At 37.3% G+C, this 26,277-nt stretch overlaps 1 protein-coding gene across 3 annotated transcripts in view; it reads right to left on the bottom strand.

The window, feature by feature from the left end:
- The window catches only part of LOC149792873 (putative nuclear hormone receptor HR3), a 102,959-nt gene extending 77,171 nt beyond the window's left edge, over positions 1-25,788 (bottom strand). For all 3 annotated transcript variants that reach the window (XM_089966666.1, XM_089966667.1, XM_089966668.1), the window contains exons 1-3: positions 25,654-25,788; positions 21,218-21,265; positions 1,418-1,503 (exon numbers count right to left, since the gene is read on the bottom strand). In XM_089966666.1, coding sequence (XP_089822792.1) covers positions 1,418-1,503; positions 21,218-21,265; positions 25,654-25,672 — 153 coding nt within the window. In that variant the 5' untranslated portion in view covers positions 25,673-25,788. The remainder of the gene's footprint in view (positions 1-1,417; positions 1,504-21,217; positions 21,266-25,653) is intronic.
- Between the last annotated feature and the right edge of the window lie 489 nt (positions 25,789-26,277).

Below are 26,277 nucleotides of genomic sequence, written 5' to 3'. Positions count from 1 at the left end.
AATTGTTGCCACTCCTGCTTTTTGCAAAAGAATTCTGAATATTCCTTTTTATTTGTCTCTGTTCACTATTTGAACTTTTTAAGAAGCTATTTTCCCTTTTGGTTTGATGCCAATTTTGGAAAATTTAAAAAGTAACCGCTTCATCCTGTAGATGTTTTGCATGAAACAGTTATGTGCAGTTTAAAGCATCTGTTGTTGTTGTTGTAGGGTTTAACGCCATTTTTCAGCACAAGATAGGCTATAAATGGCGGCCAGTATTAATGGTAGAGGAACAAAACAGAAAAACCCCAGAAAGAACCGACCCATGAGAAGCTATTGGCAAGCTTTCTCAGATACCAACATAGGCCAAACCTGCGACTCGAACCCATGCAGACAGAGGTATGATGGCAGTGATCTGTTACAGTGAGCGCTTTAGACCACTCGGGGCCCTTTAATGAATCTGAAGTACTTTGATAAAGTTAGTCTGATTCCCTGACCAACTCAACTGAAACCCGGAACGAAATCAAAACAGACAACCCAGTATTGTAACTCAATTCTGTCTGGTTCATCTCAATATCTACTCCAAAAACTTTAAAACACTGCTGCTCAGATCATACTTAGAGTACCATGATCAGAGCACATCTCCCTGCTGCTCTGTACCCTACACTGGCTATCCATTCAATCCAGAATCAATAACAAAATTTGTTCTCTGTGCTACGTTTCAATGACGGACTCTAGTCCAACATACCTATCCGACCTCACCCATGTGTACACACCAGCAAGATACTTGTGTTCCTCTTCTGACAATCATATACTCATTATTCCCACTATGAAAACAAAGTCATATAGACAGCGTTCTTTTGCATACCAGGGCCCAGCAACGTGGAATGAATTGCCCACTGAACTTAGACACAATGACACAGTGATCACATTTAAGAGTGCTCTCAAAACTCACTTATTTCGACTGCAAGAACAAACTTAAAGACCTAATAATGTTTCCTACCTTAAATATTTTCTCAGCACGTTTTTTTAAATTTTGTTGTTTTCTAATTTCATGGTGTCTGTGTTTGTAATCATATCATTATATATGTTTTTTATCTTATAGCTGTTGTCTAATGATGTAAAGCGCTTAGATCTTCTAAAGATTAGGCGCTATACAAAGTCCTCATTATTATTATCTGGATTTTACCACAACAATTGTGTTTTTGTAACTTGTGCTATTATACCATATTTGAAGGATCATTTCTGTAAGCGTTACGGTCAGAGTGTAAGGGATGACATGTCTGAGTTGTAAACAGATCAGTGCAGTTTTGATTTCATGTTTAATCAGTTTCATGAAATAACCAGAATTATGAGTTAATTTATGAGTTAATTATTAGTTAATTTATGAGTTAATTATGAGTTAATTTATGAGATCAAGAAAAAAGCTGGACCATACCTTACATCCTTCACAGGTGATGACGCCATAGTGAACACCAGATGATTTGTCTCCACACACCTTACAAGGGATCACTTCAATCTGAGCTGCAATAATGGAAACAAAGTAAATGTTTTAGCTATTCAGCAAAGATACAAACTGGATTAACTGGGCAATGTACTAAGTGATCTGATATATGTACTGACTTCGTTTGTTTAAAAATACAGCGGGTTACTTCGCAAATGCTGTTGAATAAAAATAATTATGATACAAGACGAAGTCTTAATTATCAAGACAATATAAACAAACCTTTCTGAATGTGTAAATCAGATTGGTAACCAAAACTAACACAGGGTGCATTTGATAATACTGTGCTATTCAAATGAGTGTTCTCATAGTCATCAAGCAGTATCACTGGAAGAATGCAGAACTTTTCCCCGATAGCTTCGTTTATATTGTTCGAATGCACCATAATAAAACACAAGACTGTGGTAATGGCAGGATCAATATGATGACAGTCTTACAGTAAATGCTTAGGAGATAATTACAAATTTCTGTTTTCATTTTTAAACTATGAAGCTTTGACTAAAGACACAACTCTCTATTTTGAAGGCATGTTCGCAAATATTTTTACTTCAACAGAGTCCTTGCCACGGTCTAATATTGGAGACTGGGTCACTCCATCACATGTGACTATAGTGTAACAAAACCCCTATAGGTCTTGTTCAGCAACTTGAAATTAATGTAAGGATCCTGCTTTTGATGTATCTACCCTTATTCCATATAGATGAATTAGTTTGCCTCGTATCCAGCTGTTGATGTATCTATCCTTATTCCATATTCTTGTGTGGATTGCTCGAGATGATTTACAGTTTTCCTCATATCCAGCTGTTGATCTCATGCAGGAAAATCATAATAAAGTAATCATACCTGCCTGTCTCATTCCACTTGGTATTCTTATACAAGCACAACTCGTACGATTATTTTTACAGATGATGATGTATACTGGTACATAAGGCTATGATAAATAAACAGAATGATCTTCATGATGAAAGACATAAAGTACCTGTCTCTGATAAAATTTTCTCCATTAGGTCATTAGGCCAAATCACCCCTAGTGTTCAATCATTAAATGACACGCACATCCCTTGTTTGTTTGTATCTAAAACTGGTAAATGACTTGACACTTACTTACAAATGTCAGCTATGGTGTCTGGTGCATATAACTTTCAGTGTAAAGTATTAATCATCACATCCGGCCAGCTGTCTTTTTTTGACATCATGTAGATATTTTCATATTTCATCTCACGGTCGGCAAAAATGTGATGCCATCTGTATTAAGCTTATCTCTAGTTGCCGTGGTCTTCACTGTCATTTTATCATGTTCACTGTATATTTCACGGAATAAAACTGAACGCTTCGCCGTTTTCATCTTCTATGATTCAAAGTTTTCTTATACAATACTTTAAGATGGCTTTTCTGGAATTGTACACGTTCTTCAGTAAACTTTTCATTGTGCTAGTACCAACTCAATCCCTAACCTAGTCAATTTATGAAGACATTCAGGATATGTCATTTGAACATTTTTCCAGGGTCTTCCTCCACCAGACATACTGGCGTTATCAATAACATATAGTGGATATTTCAGATAGGCTATACATGGCAGACAATATTTGGCGAAGGAAGAACCCAGGAAACTCTGGTAAGAACCAATGAACCATGGGAAGCTACTGGTATCTTTCTCACATACCCCCATTAGCCAAGCCTTAGACTCAAACCACATGAATAGAGGTGAGATGGCAGTGATTGGTAAAGGTGAGGGGTTTAGACCACTCGGCCACCTACCAATATGTACTATCAGCAATCCAAACAGCTAATAAACAAACTATTTATAAGTATGAAATGTGAACAATGGGAGATGTCTGCTCTCTTGTCAGCACATAGACAATGCATATATATGTTTGAGGATCCCGATATTTACATCGCCTATTGGCAGGAGGGTTCTCAGGCAAAACAATGGGCCTGTAATGGTAAATATTACTCTGCCTTGTTCATGACATTACCCCCAACTCAAACTGTTTTTATTCAATATGTTACAATTCAAGTCTAATATTGACTTTCTGTGTAAATCTTCCTTCTAGAGCGGTTGGTGGAAAGATAGAAAAAGACGCTGTTAATTTCTCATTTTTTCCAGAGGTAACATTTTGCACTTACATCAAAAATTCTTGAATTTCGTCATGGCTTTATGTCCTCTTTCAACTAATGATTTGTCTGGAAGTGAAAATGATTTTTCTGGATTCAGTTCAGATGAAATACCTCATTTAATTAATAAAGATGCCATTTATGATGATGGAACTGACATTTTTTCTTCAGATATCGACAGGAAAATGTCAACAGACTCGAACGACACTAATGATGATCAGCAAACTGGTTCGCTGATATGCAAAAACAATCGACACAAGTAAATTTACTCAGCAGTCAGAACCATCACATAATTTGCCAGAAACAGCACTGGAACCAGACAATTTCCATTTGCAGTTGAACTTTTAGAAAGATTGCAAATAAAGCAAACAAATTTGCAGCTAAACAACAGGATGATCATAAAAAACCTGTGATCCAAACTAGGCAGATACAAGTGATGTTTGCCTTTGTTGGAATGTTTATTATTATCGGCATAATAGTGGAAGTGGCCAAAAGTGCTTATTGACCAAATGACATATTTCTCTCCAAAGGAACAAAAGATTCAATGCCACACTATTTTGAAAAAATTATCCAATAAATTCTGATGACACTTAAGATTTTCATGCAGAACAGCGTCATATATTCACAGATTTATAAATAACTAAAAAGAAAATGTGCATTTCTTTAAAAACATAAATTTCAAAACAGACACACACTCACATACTGAGACCATGATAGAAAAAATAAAAATATATACATGCATGCATACTTATTTTTTTGTCAGTGTATCCCTTGGGGTTGCAATACTGAGAGTCAAAAATCTCCCTGGTATCAGAAATGGGGTCAGATTGAGAAGAAAACACCTTGGTGTCAAAACTGGGGGTCTAATCAAAATTAGGGGTCTATGACGGTAAAGGTAAAGACGATAATAAAGATGATAATTTAAAAAAAAAAAAAACATGCACAAAATATATATTAATGATGACATACTAAAGTTATGTGTTATTTGAAGGATGAACTACTCTCATGTGCATAGCTGCCAACCCTCCAGGCTCGCAATTAGTGAAAATAGGGATAAAAATTAGTGAATTCTAACATGAATTCGTGAAGGGATCTTCAAGTCTGGGAATATTTGTTGCAAATAATTGTTTAGCATGGTCTCCAGCTGATAAAGGTAGATTGTGTTCAACAAGCTTACAAACAATGCTTTAGCGTTGGTAGCTTGCAGGTCTTCTGTCATGAGCTGAAATCTGCTGTGAGTTTTTAATTTTCCCAACCTCTATGTGCTTTTTACTACCAGTTTGCTTCCTCACATTGTCTATGCCACCATGCCCAATGCTAAAATTTGTGGCACACTGCGTGCAAAAAGTATGATATATATCATGTTTGATGGCAAAATGCACAGCCAATTTTTGGTATGTTCCAAACTAAACTTCACTTATTGTGGAATACATTTCATTTTCCTTGTTGGTGAAGACATTTTCAAGATGCGGTGCCGAATGCTAATTCAAATCAGTGTTTGCGGTGCATGTGCAGAGCAAACTTCCAGTTAGGACCCAGTATCTCTCAAAAGCATTTGTAAAACTACTCTTATACAAATAGATTAAAATATGCTAAAATGCCTGCTACCAATCAGCTATAGTTCCACTAATATTGTGACGCAGTACCGGCCTGTTTCAGCAACTGCCGATATCATAAATAGCGCTTAACGGGAAGTCGGTTATTTTTATTAAAGATTTAAAATAATTGAGAATTGGGGAATTCATGATTTTGTTGCATGTGGCATAAATCTGTGAATCGCTGAAAATGTCGTGAAATTCACGCCCAAATCGTGAGGGTTGGCAGCTGTGCTTGTGCATGTCAAGCACACACACACACAATATCCATTAACTAAAAACCTAGGAAATTCCATTCTATCCAGTCTATATGCACAAAACAAAAGCAGAAATCTAAAATCTAGCACATACCATTGCGCTTTACTTTTAAAATGCCTACATTATAAATACTGTACACAATACTTTATTATAAGCATCAAGTCACATATGCAACTCGTATTGGCACTTGCAGGTGTCAATACAGGTAAATATATACAGTACCATTGTACTTCATACGTATTTTTGTACATTTTTTTGGGTGAAAAACTTCAAAAATATGTTTAAAATACTCCATACTTCTGTGACTCAGCCAAGTACATGTTTGCATGTTACAACTTTATAATTATCCAAATTGTCAAAATCACAGGTGTAGAATAATTAACAGTTGACGAGCATCCAGTCAAGGAACACCGCAAACAAGTTTACAGCCTCTAAAGTCTACATTAAATGTTCACAACTCCTGTAGTCTTCTTGATATATATTTGTCATCTAATATCCACTTGTGACTTACAAAGAGAGTCGCATGTCATGTTCATTACCTGTTCAGGTGTTTCTTGCTTATAATATTTAGAAATATATCCCAACTGATTTTTTTTGCTGCAATATTTGGTTGATATCAATTACTCAGCTGTCCTGAAAAATAATCAAATTCAGAGTTATGCACCAAACCCATGACCATAAATAATGCCCCCCCCGCACCCCACCCCCCGTTAAAATTCCTCTTATGTGAGGGGCTTCCATTTCTTGAGCACCTGTTGTCACCTGTATATAGGCTTAACATTCTCCATTTATACATTTAATTTTTAAATACCACATGCCGTCAGTTTTTGTCCATCCAGAATGTACAGGATGCGTATTCAACATCATTTCAGGCCTCTAAATCACTCAAAGACATTTCACATAACACTTTCCCAGCTCAAATAATCTTGTACACCTTAAAACTTTCAAAGTCACTATCATCAGCAAATATCCGTCTAATCAAACATCATCATCAAGATGAATCCTGTTCAAAATCAGCTTAAACTGAATTCTCCGGGTATTTCCTATCATGCATTTGTAAAACTTCTTTGATAAATACAAGGCTAAAACTATGACAAAATGCTTGTTTCAGGGCCCAATGTACCAAGCCAACTTAGTTTAACAGCCTATCATGTCGGATGGTGTAAACAGTTGTTTACCTGAAACAACTCAGGATTCAACAAAACATTACCAAACCTCAACCTGCCATGTGATATGTGTCACAACCAGCACTATAAAAAAACTTTTCATTAACTGATCCCAATAAAAGTTCAGATTATAATTTCTTAGAAAAATTCAATAAATGATCTGTCAAGAAGATAATGCAATTTACAGGTATGATTGCCCTCAACGAACGACAGAAAGGAAAAGCAATACCTTCCAATGGAGCCAATCAAATGGGGCCTGCAAGTATGGATGCATTGTGATAGTTTGTCTGGTTTCTGTCGCTAGTTTGAATTTTACGAGGGGAAGGAGTGTGCGTGTGTGTGATTTGGATTTTCAACATAGGTTTAACAATTTTTCAGTCTTATCGCTACAATGTCTGCAGTGTGACAGGTTATAGTGATGTCTAACAATGGGGAATCATGCTGCAGACATGTAGTATGGTGTCCCACCCAGTCACATTATCCCGACACCAGGCTGACCAGTCACAACACAAACCCCTTAATGCTGAGCGACAAGCGAGGCAGCAGTTAGTACCATTTTTATAAGTCTCTGGTATGAATCGGCCAGGGATTGAACCCATGACCTCCTGCATCCGAGGCGGACGCTCTAACAACTAGGCGACGATAATGGTCCACCCAGGGAAGGAAGATAAAAATCAAGTCAATGACAACATGAAGGGTCTCAGATACCTAGGTATCCAACGGCTAAAAAAATATAGAGGGCAAATATTGCCTGCATACTTTTAAAACTTTCTCAAATCCATCCGAAGTTTCTTGAGACATAGTACATATGCTAGTGGCACCATCAGGAAAAAATGAAAAGGCTTCCCAGAGGAATTTAAATACCAACTGTACATAGGTAACAAGGAGACAATCTTATCAGATGGGAAGGACACATGACTGCCACATTGTGGAAGGACATGAAACCAGTTCTACTGACAGCAACAGACCCAACAATTCTATCAACAGCAACAAACCCAACAGTTCTATCGACAGCAGTATACCCAACAGTTCTCTCAACAGCAACAGACCCAACAGTTCTATCGACAGCAACAGGCTCAACAGTTCTATCGACAGTAGTAGACCCAACAATTCTATCGACAGCAACAGACCCAACAGTTCTATCTAATGCAACAGGCTCAACAGTTCTATCGACAGTAGTAGACCCAACAGTTCTATCTAATGCAACAGACTAAACAGTTCTACTGGTAGCAACAGACTCAACAGTTCTATCCACAGCAACAGACTCAACGGTTCTATCAACAGCAACAGACTCAACAGTTCTATCCACAGCAACAGACTCAACAGTTCTATCCACAGCAACAGACTCACCAGTTCTACTGATAGCAACAGACTCAACAGTTCTATTGACAGCAACAGACCCAACAGTTCTATCCACAGCAACTGACCCAACAGTTATATCTACAGCAACACTCAACAGTTCTATTTACAGCAGTATACCCAAACAGTTCAATCAACAGCAACAGACCCAACAGTTCTATCGACAGCAACAGGCTCAACAGTTCTATCAACACTAGTAGACCCAACAGTTCTATCGACAGCAACCAACCCAACAGTTCTATCGACAGTAGTAGACCCAACAGTTCTATCTAATGCAACAGACTCAACAGTCCTATAGACAGCAACAGACTCAACAGTTCTATCGACAGTTGTAGACCCAACAGTTCTATCGACAGCAACCAACCCAACAGTTCTATCGACAGTAGTAGACCCAACAGTTCTATCTAATGCAACAAACTCAACAGTTCTACTAGCAGCAACAGACTCAACAGTTCTATCAACAGCAACAGACTCAACAGTTCTATCCACAACAACAACAGACTCAACAGTTCTATCCACAGCAACAGACTCAACAGTTCTATCAACAGCAACAGACCCAACAGTTCTATCCACAGCAACTGACCCAACAGTTCTATCCACAGCAACCGACTCAACAGTTCTATCCACAGCAACTGACCCAACAGTTCTATCCACAGCAACTGACCCAACAGTTCTATCCACAGCAACAGACTCAACAGTTCTATCCACAGCAGCAGACTCAACAGTTCTATCGACAGCAACAGACCCAACAGACTCAACAATTCTATCCACAGCAACTGACCCAACAGTTCTATCCACAGCAACTGACTCAACAGTTCTATCCACAGCAACTGACCCAACAGTTCTATCCACAGCAACAGACTCAACAGTTATATCCACAGCAACAGACTCAACAGTTCTATCCATAGCAACAGACTCAACAGTTCTATCCACACCAACCGACTCAACAGTTCTATTGGCAGCAACCGACTCAACAGTTCTATCCACAGCAACAGACTCAACAGTTCTACTGGCAGCAACAGACTGAACAGTTCTATCCACAGCAACCGACCCAACAGTTCTATCCACAGCAACCGACTCAACAGTTCTATCCATAGCAACAGACTCAATAGTTCTATCCACAGCGCAACAGACTCAACAGTTCTATCCACAGCAACAGACTCAACAGTTCTATATACAGCAACAGACTCAACAGTTCTACTGGCAGCAACAGACTGAACAGTTCTATCCACAGCAACCGACCCAACAGTTCTATCCACACCAACCGACTCAACAGTTCTATTGGCAGCAACCGACTCAACAGTTCTATCCACAGCAACAGACTCAACAGTTCTATTGGCAGCAACAGACTGAACAGTTCTATCCACAGCAACCGACCCAACAGTTCTATCCACAGCAACCGACTCAACAGTTCTATCCATAGCAACAGACTCAATAGTTCTATCCACAGCGCAACAGACTCAACAGTTCTATCCACAGCAACAGACTCAACAGTTCTATCTACAGCAACAGACTCAACAGTTCTACTGGCAGCAACAGACTGAACAGTTCTATCCACAGCAACCGACCCAACAGTTCTATCCACAGCAACCGACTCAACAGTTCTATCCATAGCAACAGACTCAACAGTTCTATCCACAACGCAACAGACTCAACAGTTCTATCAATAGCAACAAACCCAACAGTTCTATCGACAGCAACAGGCTCGACAGTTCTATCAACACTAGTAGACCCAACAGTTCTATCGACAGCAACCAACCCAACAGTTCTATCGACAGTAGTAGACCCAACAGTTCTATCTAATGCAACAGACTCAACAGTTCTATAGACAGCAACAGACTCAATGGTTCTATCGACAGTTGTAGACCCAACAGTTCTATCGACAGCAACCAACCCAACAGTTCTATCGACAGTAGTAGACCCAACAGTTCTATCTAATGCAACAGACTCAACAGTTCTACTAGCAGCAACACTCAACAGTTCTATCAACAGCAACAGACTCAACAGTTCTATCCACAACAACAGACTCAACAGTTCTATCCACAGCAACAGACTCAACAGTTCTATCAACAGCAACAGACCCAACAGTTCTATCCACAGCAACTGACCCAACAGTTCTATCCACAGCAACCGACTCAACAGTTCTATCCACAGCAACTGACCCAACAGTTCTATCCACAGCAACTGACCCAACAGTTCTATCCACAGCAACAGACTCAACAGTTCTATCCACAGCAGCAGACTCAACAGTTCTATCGACAGCAACAGACCCAACAGACTCAACAGTTCTATCCACAGCAACTGACCTAACAGTTCTATCCACAGCAACAGACTCAACAGTTCTATCCATAGCAACAGACTCAACAGTTCTATCCACACCAACCGACTCAACAGTTCTATTGGCAGCAACCAACTCAACAGTTCTATCCACAGCAACAGACTCAACAGTTCTATTGGCAGCAACAGACTCAACAGTTCTATCCACAGCAACAGACTCAACAGTTCTACTGGTAGCAACAGACTCAACAGTTCTATCCACAGCAACAGACTCAACAGTTCTATCCACAGCAACAGACCCAACAGACTCAACAGTTCTATCCACAGCAACCGACCCAACAGTTCTATCCACGGCAACCAACTCAACAGTTCTATCCACAGCAACTGACCCAACAGTTCTATCCACAGCAACAGACTCAACAGTTCTATCCACAGCAACAGACTCAACAGTTCTATCCACAGCAACCGACTCAACAGTTCTATTGGCAGCAGCCGACTTAACAGTTCTATCCACAGCAACAGACTCAACAGTTCAATTGGCAGCAACAGACTCAACAGCTCTATCCACAGCAACAGACCCAACAGTTCTATCCACAGCAGCCGACCCAACAGTTCTATCCACAGCAACCGACTTAACAGTTCTATCCACAGCGCAACAGGCTCAATAGTTCTATCCACAGGAACAGACTCGACAGTTCTATCCACAGCAACAGACTCAACAGTTCCATCCATAGAAACAGACTCAACAGTTCTATCCACACCAACAGACTCAACAGTTTTATTGGCAGCAACCGACAGAACAGTTCTATTGGCAGCAACAGACTCAACAGTTCTATCCACAGCAACAGACTCAACAGTTCTATCCACAGCAACAGACTCAACAGTTCTATCGACAGCAACAGACGCGACAGTTCTATCAACAGCAACAGACTCAACAGTTCTATCGACAGCAACAGACTCAACAGTTCCATCCACAACAGTAGACCCAACCAGTGATACTGCCAGCCAGAAACAGAAAGATGGAACAGTGCGACAGGTTAAACATCCACAGTCAGTCACAAACTGTGGTTTGACGTAAGTGACCAACTTGGGGCCAAATATCCAGTTGGAAGAGCATTTAAAAAATGGTAGCGATACATGTTCCACTTTATAGTCAACATCTGCATCATTACAATGGTGGAGATTAAGGAAAGGAGGAGGAGATTCCAACTGATGTTCAGATCAATTTGAACATGCAGCAAATGGGAAATTTTAAGTGCAGAAAGATTGCCATGAAGTGAAACTCTAGCCACAGTGATAATGGCCAATAATGACACATACAGACTGTTAATACTTAAAGGAAAATAAGTCAACCTGTGAATACCGCAAAAAGGATGATGAAAAAGAGAAGAGAGAAAATAAAATTCTGGCTGTGGCAAGTGCAATGTCCATCCCTGCTGCATAAAATGTCATGGTGTCTCATCAAGGCATGGTCATATTGTAAGGCATGGTCATATTGCAAGGCATGGTCACATTGGGCTGGTCTAATACATCTGTAAATAGTTTTTTATTGTCATGTTAACGGAAGTGTCTGAGAACAAGTTGTTTAATAGATAGTGAATAATTTTTCAAGATCAGTTCTTCAATGAAATGAAAGGATAATTTTTTCCCATTAAACTTGAATGTTTAACTAGATAGATTTACCAATTGCTTAACCGTATCACTGATTTGAAAATTAGTCATTTTAATTTCATATATAATTTACGACACTACAGACCGGTATTCCAGTCACACATATCTGTCTCATTTTGAAGATACATTCTCTGATTGGTCAGTATCAGGGGTTCGCCTATTATAAATATATATTTCGTACTATGATTAATTTGCATACCATTTGGATACATTCAGTCTTTAAAGCAAGTTCTAAACAAGAAAAGGGTTTTCCAGATCTATAAATAAAAGTCTTGAAAGTCACGAAAGTACATCCAAAATGGTGGAGTCATCTGAAACTGAGTCGGAATTGTCTGGGCATGAAATACTTGAGATTATTGGAGATTTTGATCTTGTACATATCAATCAAAAAGACAGGGAACATTCAAATCACGAATGAATGGATATTTTTGGTGACAGTGATAACAGTGAGGAATCTGAAGGGTTTGAATTTGCCATTATATATGAGATACCTGAATTTCAACAGCCAAGGTCACACTACCAGGTAAAGTTGGGGGGGGGGGGGGCCAGGTCGCCTAAAAAATGAAAACTTCACCTTTTTCTGTTAAGAAAGTGAAAATGACTCTGCCCTGTGATTTTACAGATGTACACTGAGTGACCATTGTTTCCGATATGCTCCCTCACCTATGCTAGTTATTTCCAATGTTGTGTGAAATGTAGGCATCAAGCCAACAAATAAGCTGGTGTTGATTTCAGCTGTGCTGACAAATTCTTTGCACATTCACAAGTACGTGTTTTCATAGAGTACATACTGTTAGCCCTTTCCCTGGGTAAACTAATGCAGAGACGTGCTATATACACCTCTGGTTACAGCAACTACCACTGGCCAATCTCTGCAAGTTATCATTTGTTCATAAAAAAACAAAAATTTGCATTTCAAAACTTAAACAATAGTAATGGTGACCTATAATTTTAACTGCCATGTGCATTTATTGTCTTCATAAAATCAGAAATAATGGAGGGCATCGCTGTGTCTGGGAAGTACATCACAATTCAATTATTTGGCGTCCCACTCCAGGGCCGTAGAGAGTGATCACTGACACTGGGGTAAGAAATACCCGGGACTCTCCTATATCTTGTTCAAAAAATTTTCTTTTACAAAATTAAAAAGTGTTGTTCAGCCCGGGCTCCCTTACGGGCTCAAGCCCCTGGGATATATCCCCTGTTGCCCCACCCCCCTCTTGTCGATCCTGTCTGACTCCAGTACCTCTGTGATAGATAAACCTTATAAAAAAAAGAATGGCTTGTGAAAAGTGTAATGTTCGCTTGCTAACACATAAAAGTATTCTTCTGGCAATGATCTTAATTCCTGTACAGGTGTACGTGTATAGGTAAATCAGGTGTTTGCCCAAGAACTCTCCTGGACTTTTGCTAAATTCATCTAATGTAAACAAAGTCAAAACAATTGTTCTAATTCACATTAGCACAAAAATAAACATAAAACATTGTACATGTTAGATTTTTAAACACCTGTACAAATATCGCTACACACCTGTGGATTTGCCTGAATTGTATTTATTCAAGCTATAATTTGTGAGAAACACCACAGTGGATCAACAAAAGACCATTTATTACTTTGTAATCACTTTATTTCACATATTATAGAAAACACACTGAAACTTACCTTTAGATTTACCTGTATAATCACTTGTAGGAATCAACTTATTTGTATTGCTATCACAAGAAATGAAGTTTGGACAAGTCAATGAAACTGTATTGCTAATATTTATTAACATTATTGCACAAAGTCATTGATATGTGTGTGTGTGATTTGGATTTTTAACATAGCTTTAACGATTCTCCAGTCATATTGCTACAATATGTGACAGTTTATAGTGATGTCTAGCACTGAGGCATCATTGCCTTAGACATTTAGCATCATGTCCCACCCCATCACATTATCCTGACAACAAACCGATCAATCCTATCACCAACCTCTTAAAGCTGAATGCCTAGCAAGGAAGTTGCTCGTATCATTTTTTATAAGTCTTTGGTATGACTCGGCCTGGGTTCGAACCTGCAACCTCCAGCATCAGACAAGTGCTCACACATGATTGAAAATGTATTGCTAAAATTTATTGACATTATTATTTAATATTGCTAATATATATTAACATCTTGAAAGCTTCTTAGTGTCAAATGGTAGTCTTTCCCTGGGAGTTACTAAGTGGTGAAAGAGTTATATATATATATATATATATATATATATATATATATATATATATATATATATATATATATATATATATATATATATATATAATGGGGGGGGGGGGGTATTTTTGACCATGGGTGAAAAAATGATAGGGTTGGCAGTGAGACACAGGGATGAGTGGCCAACCAGAAAGACATTTTTTGTTTGACCTAATGACAAATAACAATGTAAAACCCTATAATAGGCCCAAGTATGTAAAACAGGCCATGTAAGACTGTGAATAACTTGAGAAAATGTTTTTGACAAGGTGACTGAAGTGTGCTTGTAAATTCTATAATTAGTACCTACTGAAGTGCAAATATTTTCAAGCTCTAAATATATAATAACCTCAAATCTTTGACACAGTCAAGAGAAAAAATGGTGCTACGCATGCACATGTTTTCATCTATTTTTAGAAACAACGATTTTCTTAACCCTTTACTTTGTGTAACCACTTCTGGATGCCTCTACACAATTCGCATGCAAACATGTTTGGAGGCCTCTGCATCATCCGCATGGAAACATGTTTGGAGGCCTCTGCAACATCCGCATGGAAACATGTTTGGAGGCCTCTGCATCATCCACACGCAAACATGCTTGGAGGCCTCTGCATCATCCGCACGGAAACATGTTTGGAGGCTTCTGCATCATCCACATGAAAACATGTTTGGAGGCCTCGGCATCATCTGCATGGAAACATGTTTGGAGGCCTACTGTAAATACCAGGTATTGTGAGATGGTTTTTGTAGTGCCACCTTAGAAGAAAACACCTGATTAGATACCACAGGCATTGCGACAAGTGAACATTACATCACATCACATGGTGGCTATTTAAGATATAGTCATAACCTGCTATTTAAAGTAACTTTGGTCCGATTCTCCACTCCAAAATGAAGGCTGCACATTGTGTTCAGTACTACCTCGAGTTTGACTAAATAGAATTACGACTATCAAAGCTTCAGTAACTGGGATGTAGGCTCAAATACTGATGTAGGCAACACTAATATTAGGTAATCTATAGATGATTTAATGACGTAGACATAAAATAGATATGGTAGATTCTGTAGTTCAGAAATGTCGGCTTTGGTTGGTCACACCGCTTCACTCTATCATAGGCTTGACAGTAAATGAGTTCTCCAAGATTTTAAAGTACATAAAATATTCTTCCATGAAAAATAATTATGCAACAATAAAGATCAGATTTCAGTCTTAAACATTTGTATACATGATAGAAGTGCACCCAAAAGGTAAAGGAGTTAAAATTGATGTTGACATATACTATACTGATATACCTTTAACAGGCAGGTCTATTGACTCCAACAGGTAACAGGTATTCTATTTATAGGGGACTCTATTGTGTGATTTTGGTACATGTATATCAACTGGCAACAGGCAGTTTAGCCTGTTACAATAATCCATTGATATGATTCCAAATTCATGGTTTTAATATTTTTGTCTATGTACTTGTAATACTGTTTCACTCTCTTTGTTTCATTTTTTTTTTAATTAGTGACTTAAAAAAAAAACTTTGACAATATAGTAATTCTTGAAGTCCAAACCTACCAATGTCACATACATTACAGACCTAAATGTTTAAATCTGTATTGCTAAAATATTCAATCACTTACTCAGACTTTGCTTTCTATAAATTTGATATTTTCTTTACTGTATGCGCTAAATAATTTGGAAACAAAGCTATTCCAATGAAAAGGTACTTCCTAGACACAGACATACACACAAACCGCTGACACTGAATGAGGAGAAAAAAAATTGACCATCAAACCCACTTTTACTTTATCACTCATTGCCCGAACAGTGGGTCAAATAACGTAGTGGTTACCCATTATGCCCTTAACCGTTAGTTTAACTGATACTGAATGCACTTTACAACTCCCCCGTCTTTTCCTGAAAGAATTAGTTATGAAAACATCCTCGTTTCAACATCAAAAAATGATATTTAAACCTGGAACCTAACAGGTGCAAAACAACAGACATGAGCAAAACTATCTACCCAGCAGGAAAAGAGGCTGGCAAAAATCTAAAGATGGCTCTCTTTCAAGACTCGCCAAAACATCTAAGCCAGATAAGATGATCATGTACAAAACCACAAAATGTATCACACGAAACAAGTTTGATTATATTCCAATAAATTGGCATGTAAAGTCATTTTAATGCACAAAATAAAAATTCTATCTTTATTTTACTGACCTGCATTATGTTGCTAAGTGGGAACAACGTAATGAACATACATTAGTTTTGTTTGCTTTCAAACCTTTAATTCTAAGAAATTCTATAGCAATATATATATATATATATATATATATATATATATATATATATATATATATATATATATATATGCATCTCATAGAAAGTAACATTCCTATTACAGTATAAAAAAACAACAAACAAAAATAATTAGAATCTTGTCTTGTAACAAATAGAGTTTAACCCTAAATTTTTCCATCAATAAAATCCCAAGCAAGATTTATAAAACACCCTAATCTCCTTAAGAAGATCTGGTTAAAAATCCATCAGTTAAAAAACAATTTCAAAAAGGGTTGATTTAAATTTTGACTAAAGACCTTCAAAATTAAATTATATACTGTTGTATAAACAAGGTCTGAATTTTCTGTAAAATCAACTTGTCTTCTTGTAATTTGTTAAACCAGTCCCCAAACCTGTATTGATACAGGAGCTTTAAGAGTTTTTTAATATATAATACAATGGACGACAATTTCTCATTTCAGTTCTAAGATTCAACAATTTGGACTACAAATTTGGATTAAAACGAATATTAGTCCGTTTCCTAGTCTGGGTTTCCTCCAAATATTCCAATCCCATTTTTTTTTCATATTTGGACATTTAGGTTGGGGTGTGGGGTCCTTGCAATTGCATATTGAAAATTTGGAATTTGCTGCCATGGTGCGGTAGCAACATATGGTAGTCACTTACCAGCAAGCCTAGAAAATTTAAACTTATGTTATATCGACTTATACATGCATGAAATTGATAGAAAAAATATTTATTTTCTCGTTATATCTTTATTCCGCTGACAGATAAGGCCAAACTATGGCATTGAATTAACCTGACCCGATACTCGCCATTTGCATTACTAGTCACTTCACGAATCTCAAACAATGACATCGGAAGCCCATTAGTCACGTCATATCAACAATAAACTCCATGTTAATGTTATTGTAAAGAAATTCAATTATATTAAATGAAAGTCTGATACTTTTTGTAAAAACCAGCAATCTGGCCAGTCTGATTTATCAAGCAGAGAGCACATGTCAACGTGGTAGTCCCATGATACAACAAAACTCCAGAAGTTGTTCTCGGAATATATTAATATGGAAAACTTTGTGTTCTTTCGTTTTTGTATTTTGATTACAACACATATATGACTTTCATTTAACGGTTTTTTTCTTTTCTTCACATTTGAAAATGTGGGTTGCTAGAATTGTGTACTCATGTGACTAGCAATGCAATCCCGAGTACCAGGTCACATTTCATCAACTCCGATTTTAATACTGTTTCTGAGACAATAAGTAATTTTCATATCCATTTCATGTACGTATCACTCGATCTAACAACGTTTAAAGTTTGCTAGGCCATCCGGTAAGTGGCTACGCTTTACCAACACAATGTTTGCCTCTTGTGATGCTAGAGTGGTTTCATAGCTTCCATGTAAGGAAAGATACGCATATCAAGCTGACTTTGAAAATTAAACTTTACTAGACGAATCTAATCCACTGAGAGTTTGGACTGACTCAGCATATATGTTTATTGCAAGCACCCAAATGATACATACTGCACCCTCTGAATATTCTGGTCAGAACTCGATAAATTTAACTCATGACCAGTTTAGTTATGACTCAGTTATGTGATTGTTTCTGGCATCAAGTGGTGGTGGAAAATTCCTGGGTTTTTCCTTGAATTTCATCAATATTTGCGAAATTCCAGGACTTTTCACAGTCAGGAAAAAAAATATCATTTCTCATGACTTTTTCCCAATTTTCCAGTGGCATGGGATCCCTGAACACAACACAAATGTTAAAGAAAGTAAACATCCTTTAATTTCATCTGCCACAAAACAAAACAGCATCATTATTTTATTTTCAGGATCTCCACATCAAATCGATTATATAAATGCAGGCCCATTCACTGGTTGAAAGAGGCGTGGGCCAAGTCGAGAAATTCAGGCCCCTAGGCCCAGATTATAATAAAATTCAGAAAATGAACTGAATGCCAAAGCCCTTATAGAAACACTTTAAAGACAACTAGGTACAAAATTATATTTAGTATTTTCTAAATGTTTATTTGAAAAATGCTTATCAAGGCCCGTTACAGGTTGAGGCCCAAGTCATATCCCCTCTCCTCTACGGGAATGTATACTTTCTTAGTAAAATAAATGCCAATGACAGCTGTGCATTATGATAGAATTTGTGGGCATGACAAAACTTGTAAATGTCCCCAACAATTTGCTTAAAATTTTAGCCTTAAATTTTTATACCAGTCGATTAATTATACGTATACTCATCTGAAAGTCAGATCAGTAAGGATTCATTCAAAGCTGTGCACTAATGACCCTTATTGTACATCTTTGTGACACTTAAGCCGACTCCACGACAACGTAATAAGACATTCCAGATTCGTTCCCCACATATGGTTTAAATTCTTTCATGTTCATTTACTAACCACTTTTAAGCAAAAGTTTCACTCTAGGTTCACATCTTGTCTACTGGTACCAAATATATGGTTTACACTCTAGGTTCACATCTTGTCTACTGGTATCAAATATATGGTTTACACTCTAGGTTCACATCTTGTCTACTGGTATCAAATATATGGTTTACACTCTAGGTTCACATCTTGTCTACTGGTACCAAATATATGGTTTACACTCTAGGTTCACATCTTGTCTACTGGTATCAAATATATGGTTTCACTCTAGGTTCACATCTTGTCTACTGGTATCAAATACATGGTTTCACTCTAGGTTCACATCTTGTCTACTGGTATCAAATATATGGTTTCACTCTAGGTTCACATCTTGTCTACTGGTATCAAATATATGGTTTACACTTCTGGTTCACATCTTGTCTACTGGTACCAAATATATGGTTTACACTCTAGGTTCACATCTTGTCTACTGGTATCAAATATATGGTTTCACTCTAGGTTCACATCTTGTCTACTGGTATCAAATATATGGTTTCACTCTAGGTTCACATCTTGTCTACTGGTACCAAATATATGGTTTACACTTCTGGTTCACATCTTGTCTACTGGTACCAAATATATGGTTTACACTCTAGGTTCACATCTTGTCTACTGGTACAAAATATATGGTTTCACTCTAGGTTCACATCTTGTCTACTGGTATCAAATATATGGTTTACACTCTAGGTTCACATCTTGTCTACTGGTACCAAATATATGGTTTCACTCTAGGTTCACATCTTGTCTACTGGTATCAAATATATGGTTTACACTCTAGGTTCACATCTTGTCTACTGGTACCAAATATATGGTTTCACTCTAGGTTCACATCTTGTCTACTGGTATCAAATATATGGTTTACACTCTAGGTTCACATCTTGTCTACTGGTATCAAATATATGGTTTCACTCTAGGTTCACATCTTGTCTACTGGTACCAAATATATGGTTTCACTCTAGGTTCACATCTTGTCTACTGGTACCAAATATATGGTTTACACTCTAGGTTCACATCTTGTCTACTGGTACCAAATATATGGTTTCACTCTAGGTTCACATCTTGTCTACTGGTACCAAATATACGGTTTACACTTCTGGTTCATCACACAGTGAAATAGGTAACATATCAATTCATAGTTACGGTTTGTTGAAGTCCAGAGTAAAACAATACCCAGTAATCAGAACTGTAGCTTTTTTCACTGTGACACACCAACAGTACTGCCATCCAAACAGATACAAATCAACAGAAAAACTTCATTTAAAAGTAGCTATTAAATGATCTGTAACGTACATAAATTGTATGTGGGGAGCAAATTTTGGAATGCCTCTATTTATTGTGATATATATATATAATCAGCAAGTGAATTGAGATATATATAAAAAAAGGCACACAACTGGCAAAGGGGCAGATTCCAAGTCGCATGAATTTAAGTCACCTTGTAATTTTGTACAACAAAAGTGTGGTCAATAATTTCCTCTTTAGCACACAAGTTATCGTCCGTGTCTGTGGCAGCTGTTTTGCATCTGTAGGAAGTACAATGTGAAGGACTTGGTTTTTAATATCTGTCCCTGCATGCATATTTTTTAATATCTGTCCCTGTATGCATATTTTTTAATATCTGTCCCTGTATGCATAATGACACAGATGAGGCCTTCCACAGTTTTGAAGAGACACTGTAAAGCCTTCCAAATTCAAAACAAAGACATGAGATTGGAAATATAACATTTTAAAAGCCAACCCCTGGCGAGAAAAAAGTGTAATCCAAGTGGACAAAAATAGTAATCTGAGCAGAAAAAGAGTAATCCACATATAACATGATAAAAATTCAATGATTTATTTATACCTGTGGACTTTTAACATCAATTACTGCTTCCAAGTTTTCGTATATAACATTTTGAGCTTTAAAAAGCAACAGACTCTCATACTGCATTTCAAAACACTTTGTACCAGCTCAGACTATGAATATTTTTTGCACACCAGTAGAGCACTAAGTGCCGGATTACAGAGCCTGAATCTGAATTCAGTTTTACTTTTGTTAACAATACTGAACAATCTCTCAGTCAGCATTAGAATTAGAAAAGGCCCATTACCACCGAGAGACCTTCTAAAGGTTAAAAGACCGTCAAAATCATATGTATATCAATCATATCAAAATCATATATTTATCAATAATGTACTGTATCGTAGGCGGTGTCATGAATCATACCGTTGCATGGCACTGCTGAATCATTTCACCCCTATGAGTGATCCCCATATTTTTTACCTAAATGACCCTGTTTAATCAACCTATACAGGAAAGCGCAAGCACAGATATTAAACAAAAAGAATAATATACCTTTGGCTGGTTGCTGTTGGTAAGTTGTAGATGGTGTTGCCGTCACACCTACAGATAGAAAAAACAAACGTAAGAAAATCAACCAATCAATTAATCAATTTACATACTCGACACATGTGCCTAAAGCAAGTATGACTACTCTAAACGTAATGTGTCTATTAACGAGCCAGGGCCCAAAAATTACAGCGGTCAAGGTTTGGAACCAATTTGCTTTCGCCACAGACCAGTAATATATATGCAGCAATAACCTGTCAGACCATTAATATTTTCTATAAATTGAAGGAAATATGTTTTTTTTTCTTTAAGTTAAAACATCTCAAAAAAGTCATAAAACTGCAATGAAGCAACCAAAAGTCAATCAACGGTGAAAAACTGGTGGTGTGAAATATTATTATAAATTTGCAAATTTAGTACAAAACGCTCTGATCGCCAGTCTAAGCTTGATATCGCGAGGAGTAGCTACAACAAGATTTTTTAGGATTGTTGCCATACTGAATGTCAGACCAGCACCCTTTTCATTTACAACTAATAGACACCGTATGACGTTTTTAGTGGAAAACCTGATACGACCATCCATTCAAGAGTGGTAGTATTAAAGCGATTCTTTAGATGACCATGGTAGTGACAATAATGGACGTCCAAGTAGCACCATTTACATCTAGGACCCACCAGGCAATGGAATGTTGTTGTAGGGTTTAAAGCCATTTTCAGCACAAGATAGGCTATACATGGTGGCCAGTATAAATGGTGGAGATGAACAAACCTGACAACAACACAGACCATCCCATAAGCTCATCTGGTCTATGACAAGTAGAGCTAAAAATGAAATAACAGGATATGAAACCAGGAAACTTGGCAACCAAGTCAATGAAAATATTTGAACTTCATCTTCTGTTGGGAATGTGAACCTACTTCACCCTGTCATTTTTTTGTGATGCACGCTGACAGCACACCTCTTCCTCAACAACTGAAACACAAATGGGGTCCATAACATTGGCTGAACAAAAAACGGGGGTATAGGTACCAAAGGACATTAAAAAATAAGTACAGTGGAACCCCACAATAACGAGATAATTGGGGTAAAAATAATTGGATCACGTTAATAGTGAGGTCACGTTAATGCGGGGTTTTACAGCATTTTACTTTTTTCAGACAACAACGCATTGGCACATATGTTTATTCATGTCTAATGTATATCATGAAGATATCAACACCATTTACCATCATGCCATGCAATTCATCCATAATGCATGTAATTCCATGCAAAAATTGCACACAGATTACAATATTCAACGTCTAATATATAGCATGAACAGAGTATTAACATTGTTTACTTACCATCTAATATCGTACCATCGTGGCATGCATACATATTTAAACTATTCAGCAATTTTGTCACAAATCATTATGTGTCTGAATTCAATGGAAAAAAATTAACAGCAAATTTAGGTTAAGAAAGACCAAGCACATGTATGTTTCATTACATTCCAGGGTCTATGAACAGTGTCTGTAAAAATTTCATACTGCGAAATTTTCTCATAAGCATTTCCATGTACCTTTATCCATTATAAATTCCCAATAATTAACACTTGTACGCCTATTCATTTGAACGACTAATAATTAGAATAATTAACAAACAACAATCCTTTCATACATGGATCTTAGTTTTGTGATGAATAATGAATAATGAATAATGAATGATGAATAATGAATAATCAATAGATGCATCTAAAAGTGTGCTGCCCTTTTTCTAAAGTTTATAAATCCAGTCAAGCCTAGATTTGACAGTTTTTGCCATACAGCATACACCTATTGTTCAAATAACATGAATTCTGTTGTTGTTGTGGGGTTTAACGTTATTTTTCAGCACAAAATAGGCTATACATGGCAGCCAGTATTAATGGTGGAGGAAGAACCTGGGAAAACCCTGGAAAGAACCACCGACCCACGAAAAGCTACTGGCAAGCTTTCTCACATACCCACATTAGCCGAGCCCCGAACTCACGCAGACAGAAGTGAGATGGCAGTGATCCGCAACAGTGAGCACTTTAAACCACTCCGCCACTCGGTGTTCCCTTGAATTCTGTAGTTAAATATTTCTAGGTTCTACTGAATAGAGCACTCTGAGATGACAAATACTGTCAACTGATCATCTCATTCTAAATTATTATCGACAGACACCTACAAGCTTTCATGTTCCATATATGCTGTCAAAAAGTTCCAGAATGCCAAGTTCTCCAACGTGCTGTTTTTGTAAGGTCCCCAAATTCATGCATTTTGTCTTACCTTCATCAATTACCTTCTACTTTATCTGTGCCCAACGTTGCAATCTAACTGAGCAGTATCAGGATTGCATCATCAGCAAACAAATCTGTATTTGTGGAATAATTATTTAACAGAAGATCATTTAGATAAAGAAAGATGAGATGGCTAAATGCCATTTTTCAGCAAGACAGGCAGAAAGAACCCAGGAAGAACTGTTGACCTACAGGAAACTATTGGCAAAGTTTCCTATATACCCACGTTGACCAAATGGGGCTCGAACCAACATGGACAGAGCAGACCTGTCAACCCTGATGAGTCCGCCTCATTAAGGCAGTTGATTTTTGTCCGTGCAATTGACATGTTTTCAGTAAGGTGTAACAAAATATCAATAACTGTTATTGCGAAGCTGGAAAACATAATTAAAAATCTGATGCAGCGATGATAACATCATGTTCAACTGAAATCTTGTAAAGTACGCATAGACTTTATCTACCACTAGTACAGTTGCACAAACTTTAGTTCCAAACCTGTTGCAACACAATGGCATGTTGCTATCTCTCAACCTGACGTAATTCTTGTAAATTGTTTTTCCATTTCATATGATGACAGCAATCATTTTCCACACATTCAAATTTCATAAGACTTACAGCAAAATCGTAAGGGTTGGCAGGTCTGACAGAGGTGATATCCAAGTGTACTGTAAAGGCAAGCACTTTAGACCACTAAGGTACCCAGGGCTTCCTAAAAGAAGAGCCTTGTGGGACACCTGTGCAATTCTGCGAGTCAATACTGAGATCTTTGTTTATATGATCTAAAATAGTTTTTATTAAAATGTGAAATCTGTCACATTTCAGCTTTTGCATCAAAATTGCACAATCAACTTGATCAAAGGTTTTTGAAATCTGGAATCCCTTAAGCTACTCATTAATCTGTAAACACACAAAGCGCTGTTGATATATGATTTACTCGCATTTTAAGCATGAATAGAAACACAGTGATATTTTACCCCTGGTACATTTTATACAAATTTAACTCCATTTTATTTGTAAAGATGGTAATTACGGCTTTTCGCAGGTGTCAAACAGCTTATCGACCAAGATAAACTCCAGGTACATTCGATTAATCCCTCTACTTGAACATTCTCAGTTATCAAGTACCACCATTTCAAACACGCACCAAATAATAAATAGCATTATTCTATACTTGTTACCATAGTATTGATTGAACATATCAAATGTGTCATCAGTTAGCTAATGTACCGACATCCATGGACTTTGTGCTGAAAATAAAACTGTTTCTAAAATATTCAAAATTTACTTTATCCACTTCTTCTGAAATGTTAAAAAATACATATGCTTCTTATGTAGAGCTCTGTTCCATTTTTTTTCCTAATTTTATTGACTGAAGAATCAATTACATGTCTTTTAAAATAAATGTCTTTTTAACATTTCATTGCCAATACGACTGGGAAAGGCATTTTACTTGTTTCGTTTAACTTTGTCAGTAATTGTTTCAACTGGTATTAAATAGCTATATACATGACTTGTATACACAACGGAAAAGCCATATCAGTTAATCTGTCACGCACTTGCCGTATGCATTAAAACCCAAATCCCTTTACACAAAATGGAATCGCCCAATATCTCATTCCAGGTTCAGTGCACTTGCCCAGATATCTGTGTAAATAAACCACAACGTTCGATAAAAGTACTAGTCTTGGCGATCGGTTGAAGAATTTGATACAGCGAATATTTACAAAACTGAGCAGGAAATGCTATTTCTTGTTAAAAGGCAACAGGGAGATTATACGAGTTGCTATGGGGGTGTGTCAAACTAAGCACTAAGCGAATTGTCCAGCTCTCAGCTGTCTTCGAACTGCTGACGTGCATACAGCTACCAAATATTTATTAAAGCAAATTCATTCCATATAACAGCCTTTAGAAAAAACGAGTACAAGCTAATACGCTATAAAAATTAAATTAAAAAATGCGAGGGTTGGGACATTGTCTAAACTGGTGTAATTATTTGATTGAAACACTTTAAATCAACCCTCATTCGAGTATCGCACATGTGATTTTAGCGCCATTTTCCCTCCCCACGTATGCAAAACCTTCACCACTTGAGAAAATGGTAACTGACGATCAGACCCTTGCAAGAGTTAAGCAACCCACCTGAAACGGTCGTAGCCATGCTCGTGGATCAACTGTCATTAATCCGACCTAATATCCCCAGGTCCGACCTAAATAATCATGCACAGAAAGGCAACATCCGTCCAATTCCAAAAATAACCTATTCGATTGGCAGTGGGTCAGTCACATTGTATTATCATATCATTATCATATATAATTCTTGCGCCATTGCCAGGTGGTTTGAAGAATAATACCATACATTGAGTGTATTTTTTAGACATTTTATCTAAAAAATAATTTTGCATTATTCATGCATAAAACAACTCATATAAAAGACCTTAAAATGTTTTATAGCTTATTATTTTTAGAACTATTTTGTTAATAAATGTTGACGGTTATTCGGTCGACCCAATTATCGGCCACCGCCAGGGGGCGTATTACATGTCATATGTCGCAACCGAAATATGCACAAACAGGTGCATAACTAAATCGCTGTATATTTGGGGATTTAGACGTTCAACGTCGCATGTATTTCCATTGCTAACCACGACCACTTAACGGTTTCTATACTGAATGAGTGTATCAATCTAATGATGAGAAGAAGAAGGCCAGAGCATGCACGTCGAGCCCACCACCAGCGGAAAAGGATTTCAGTGCCTCCCTTTC

This window comes from Sinohyriopsis cumingii, chromosome 8 (assembly GCF_028554795.1).
Source record: "Sinohyriopsis cumingii isolate HCF-2022 chromosome 8, ASM2855479v2, whole genome shotgun sequence".
NCBI lineage: Eukaryota > Metazoa > Mollusca > Bivalvia > Unionida > Unionidae > Sinohyriopsis > Sinohyriopsis cumingii.
Note: the sequence above shows the minus strand (reverse complement) of the source record. Positions and strands in the feature narration are given on the sequence as shown.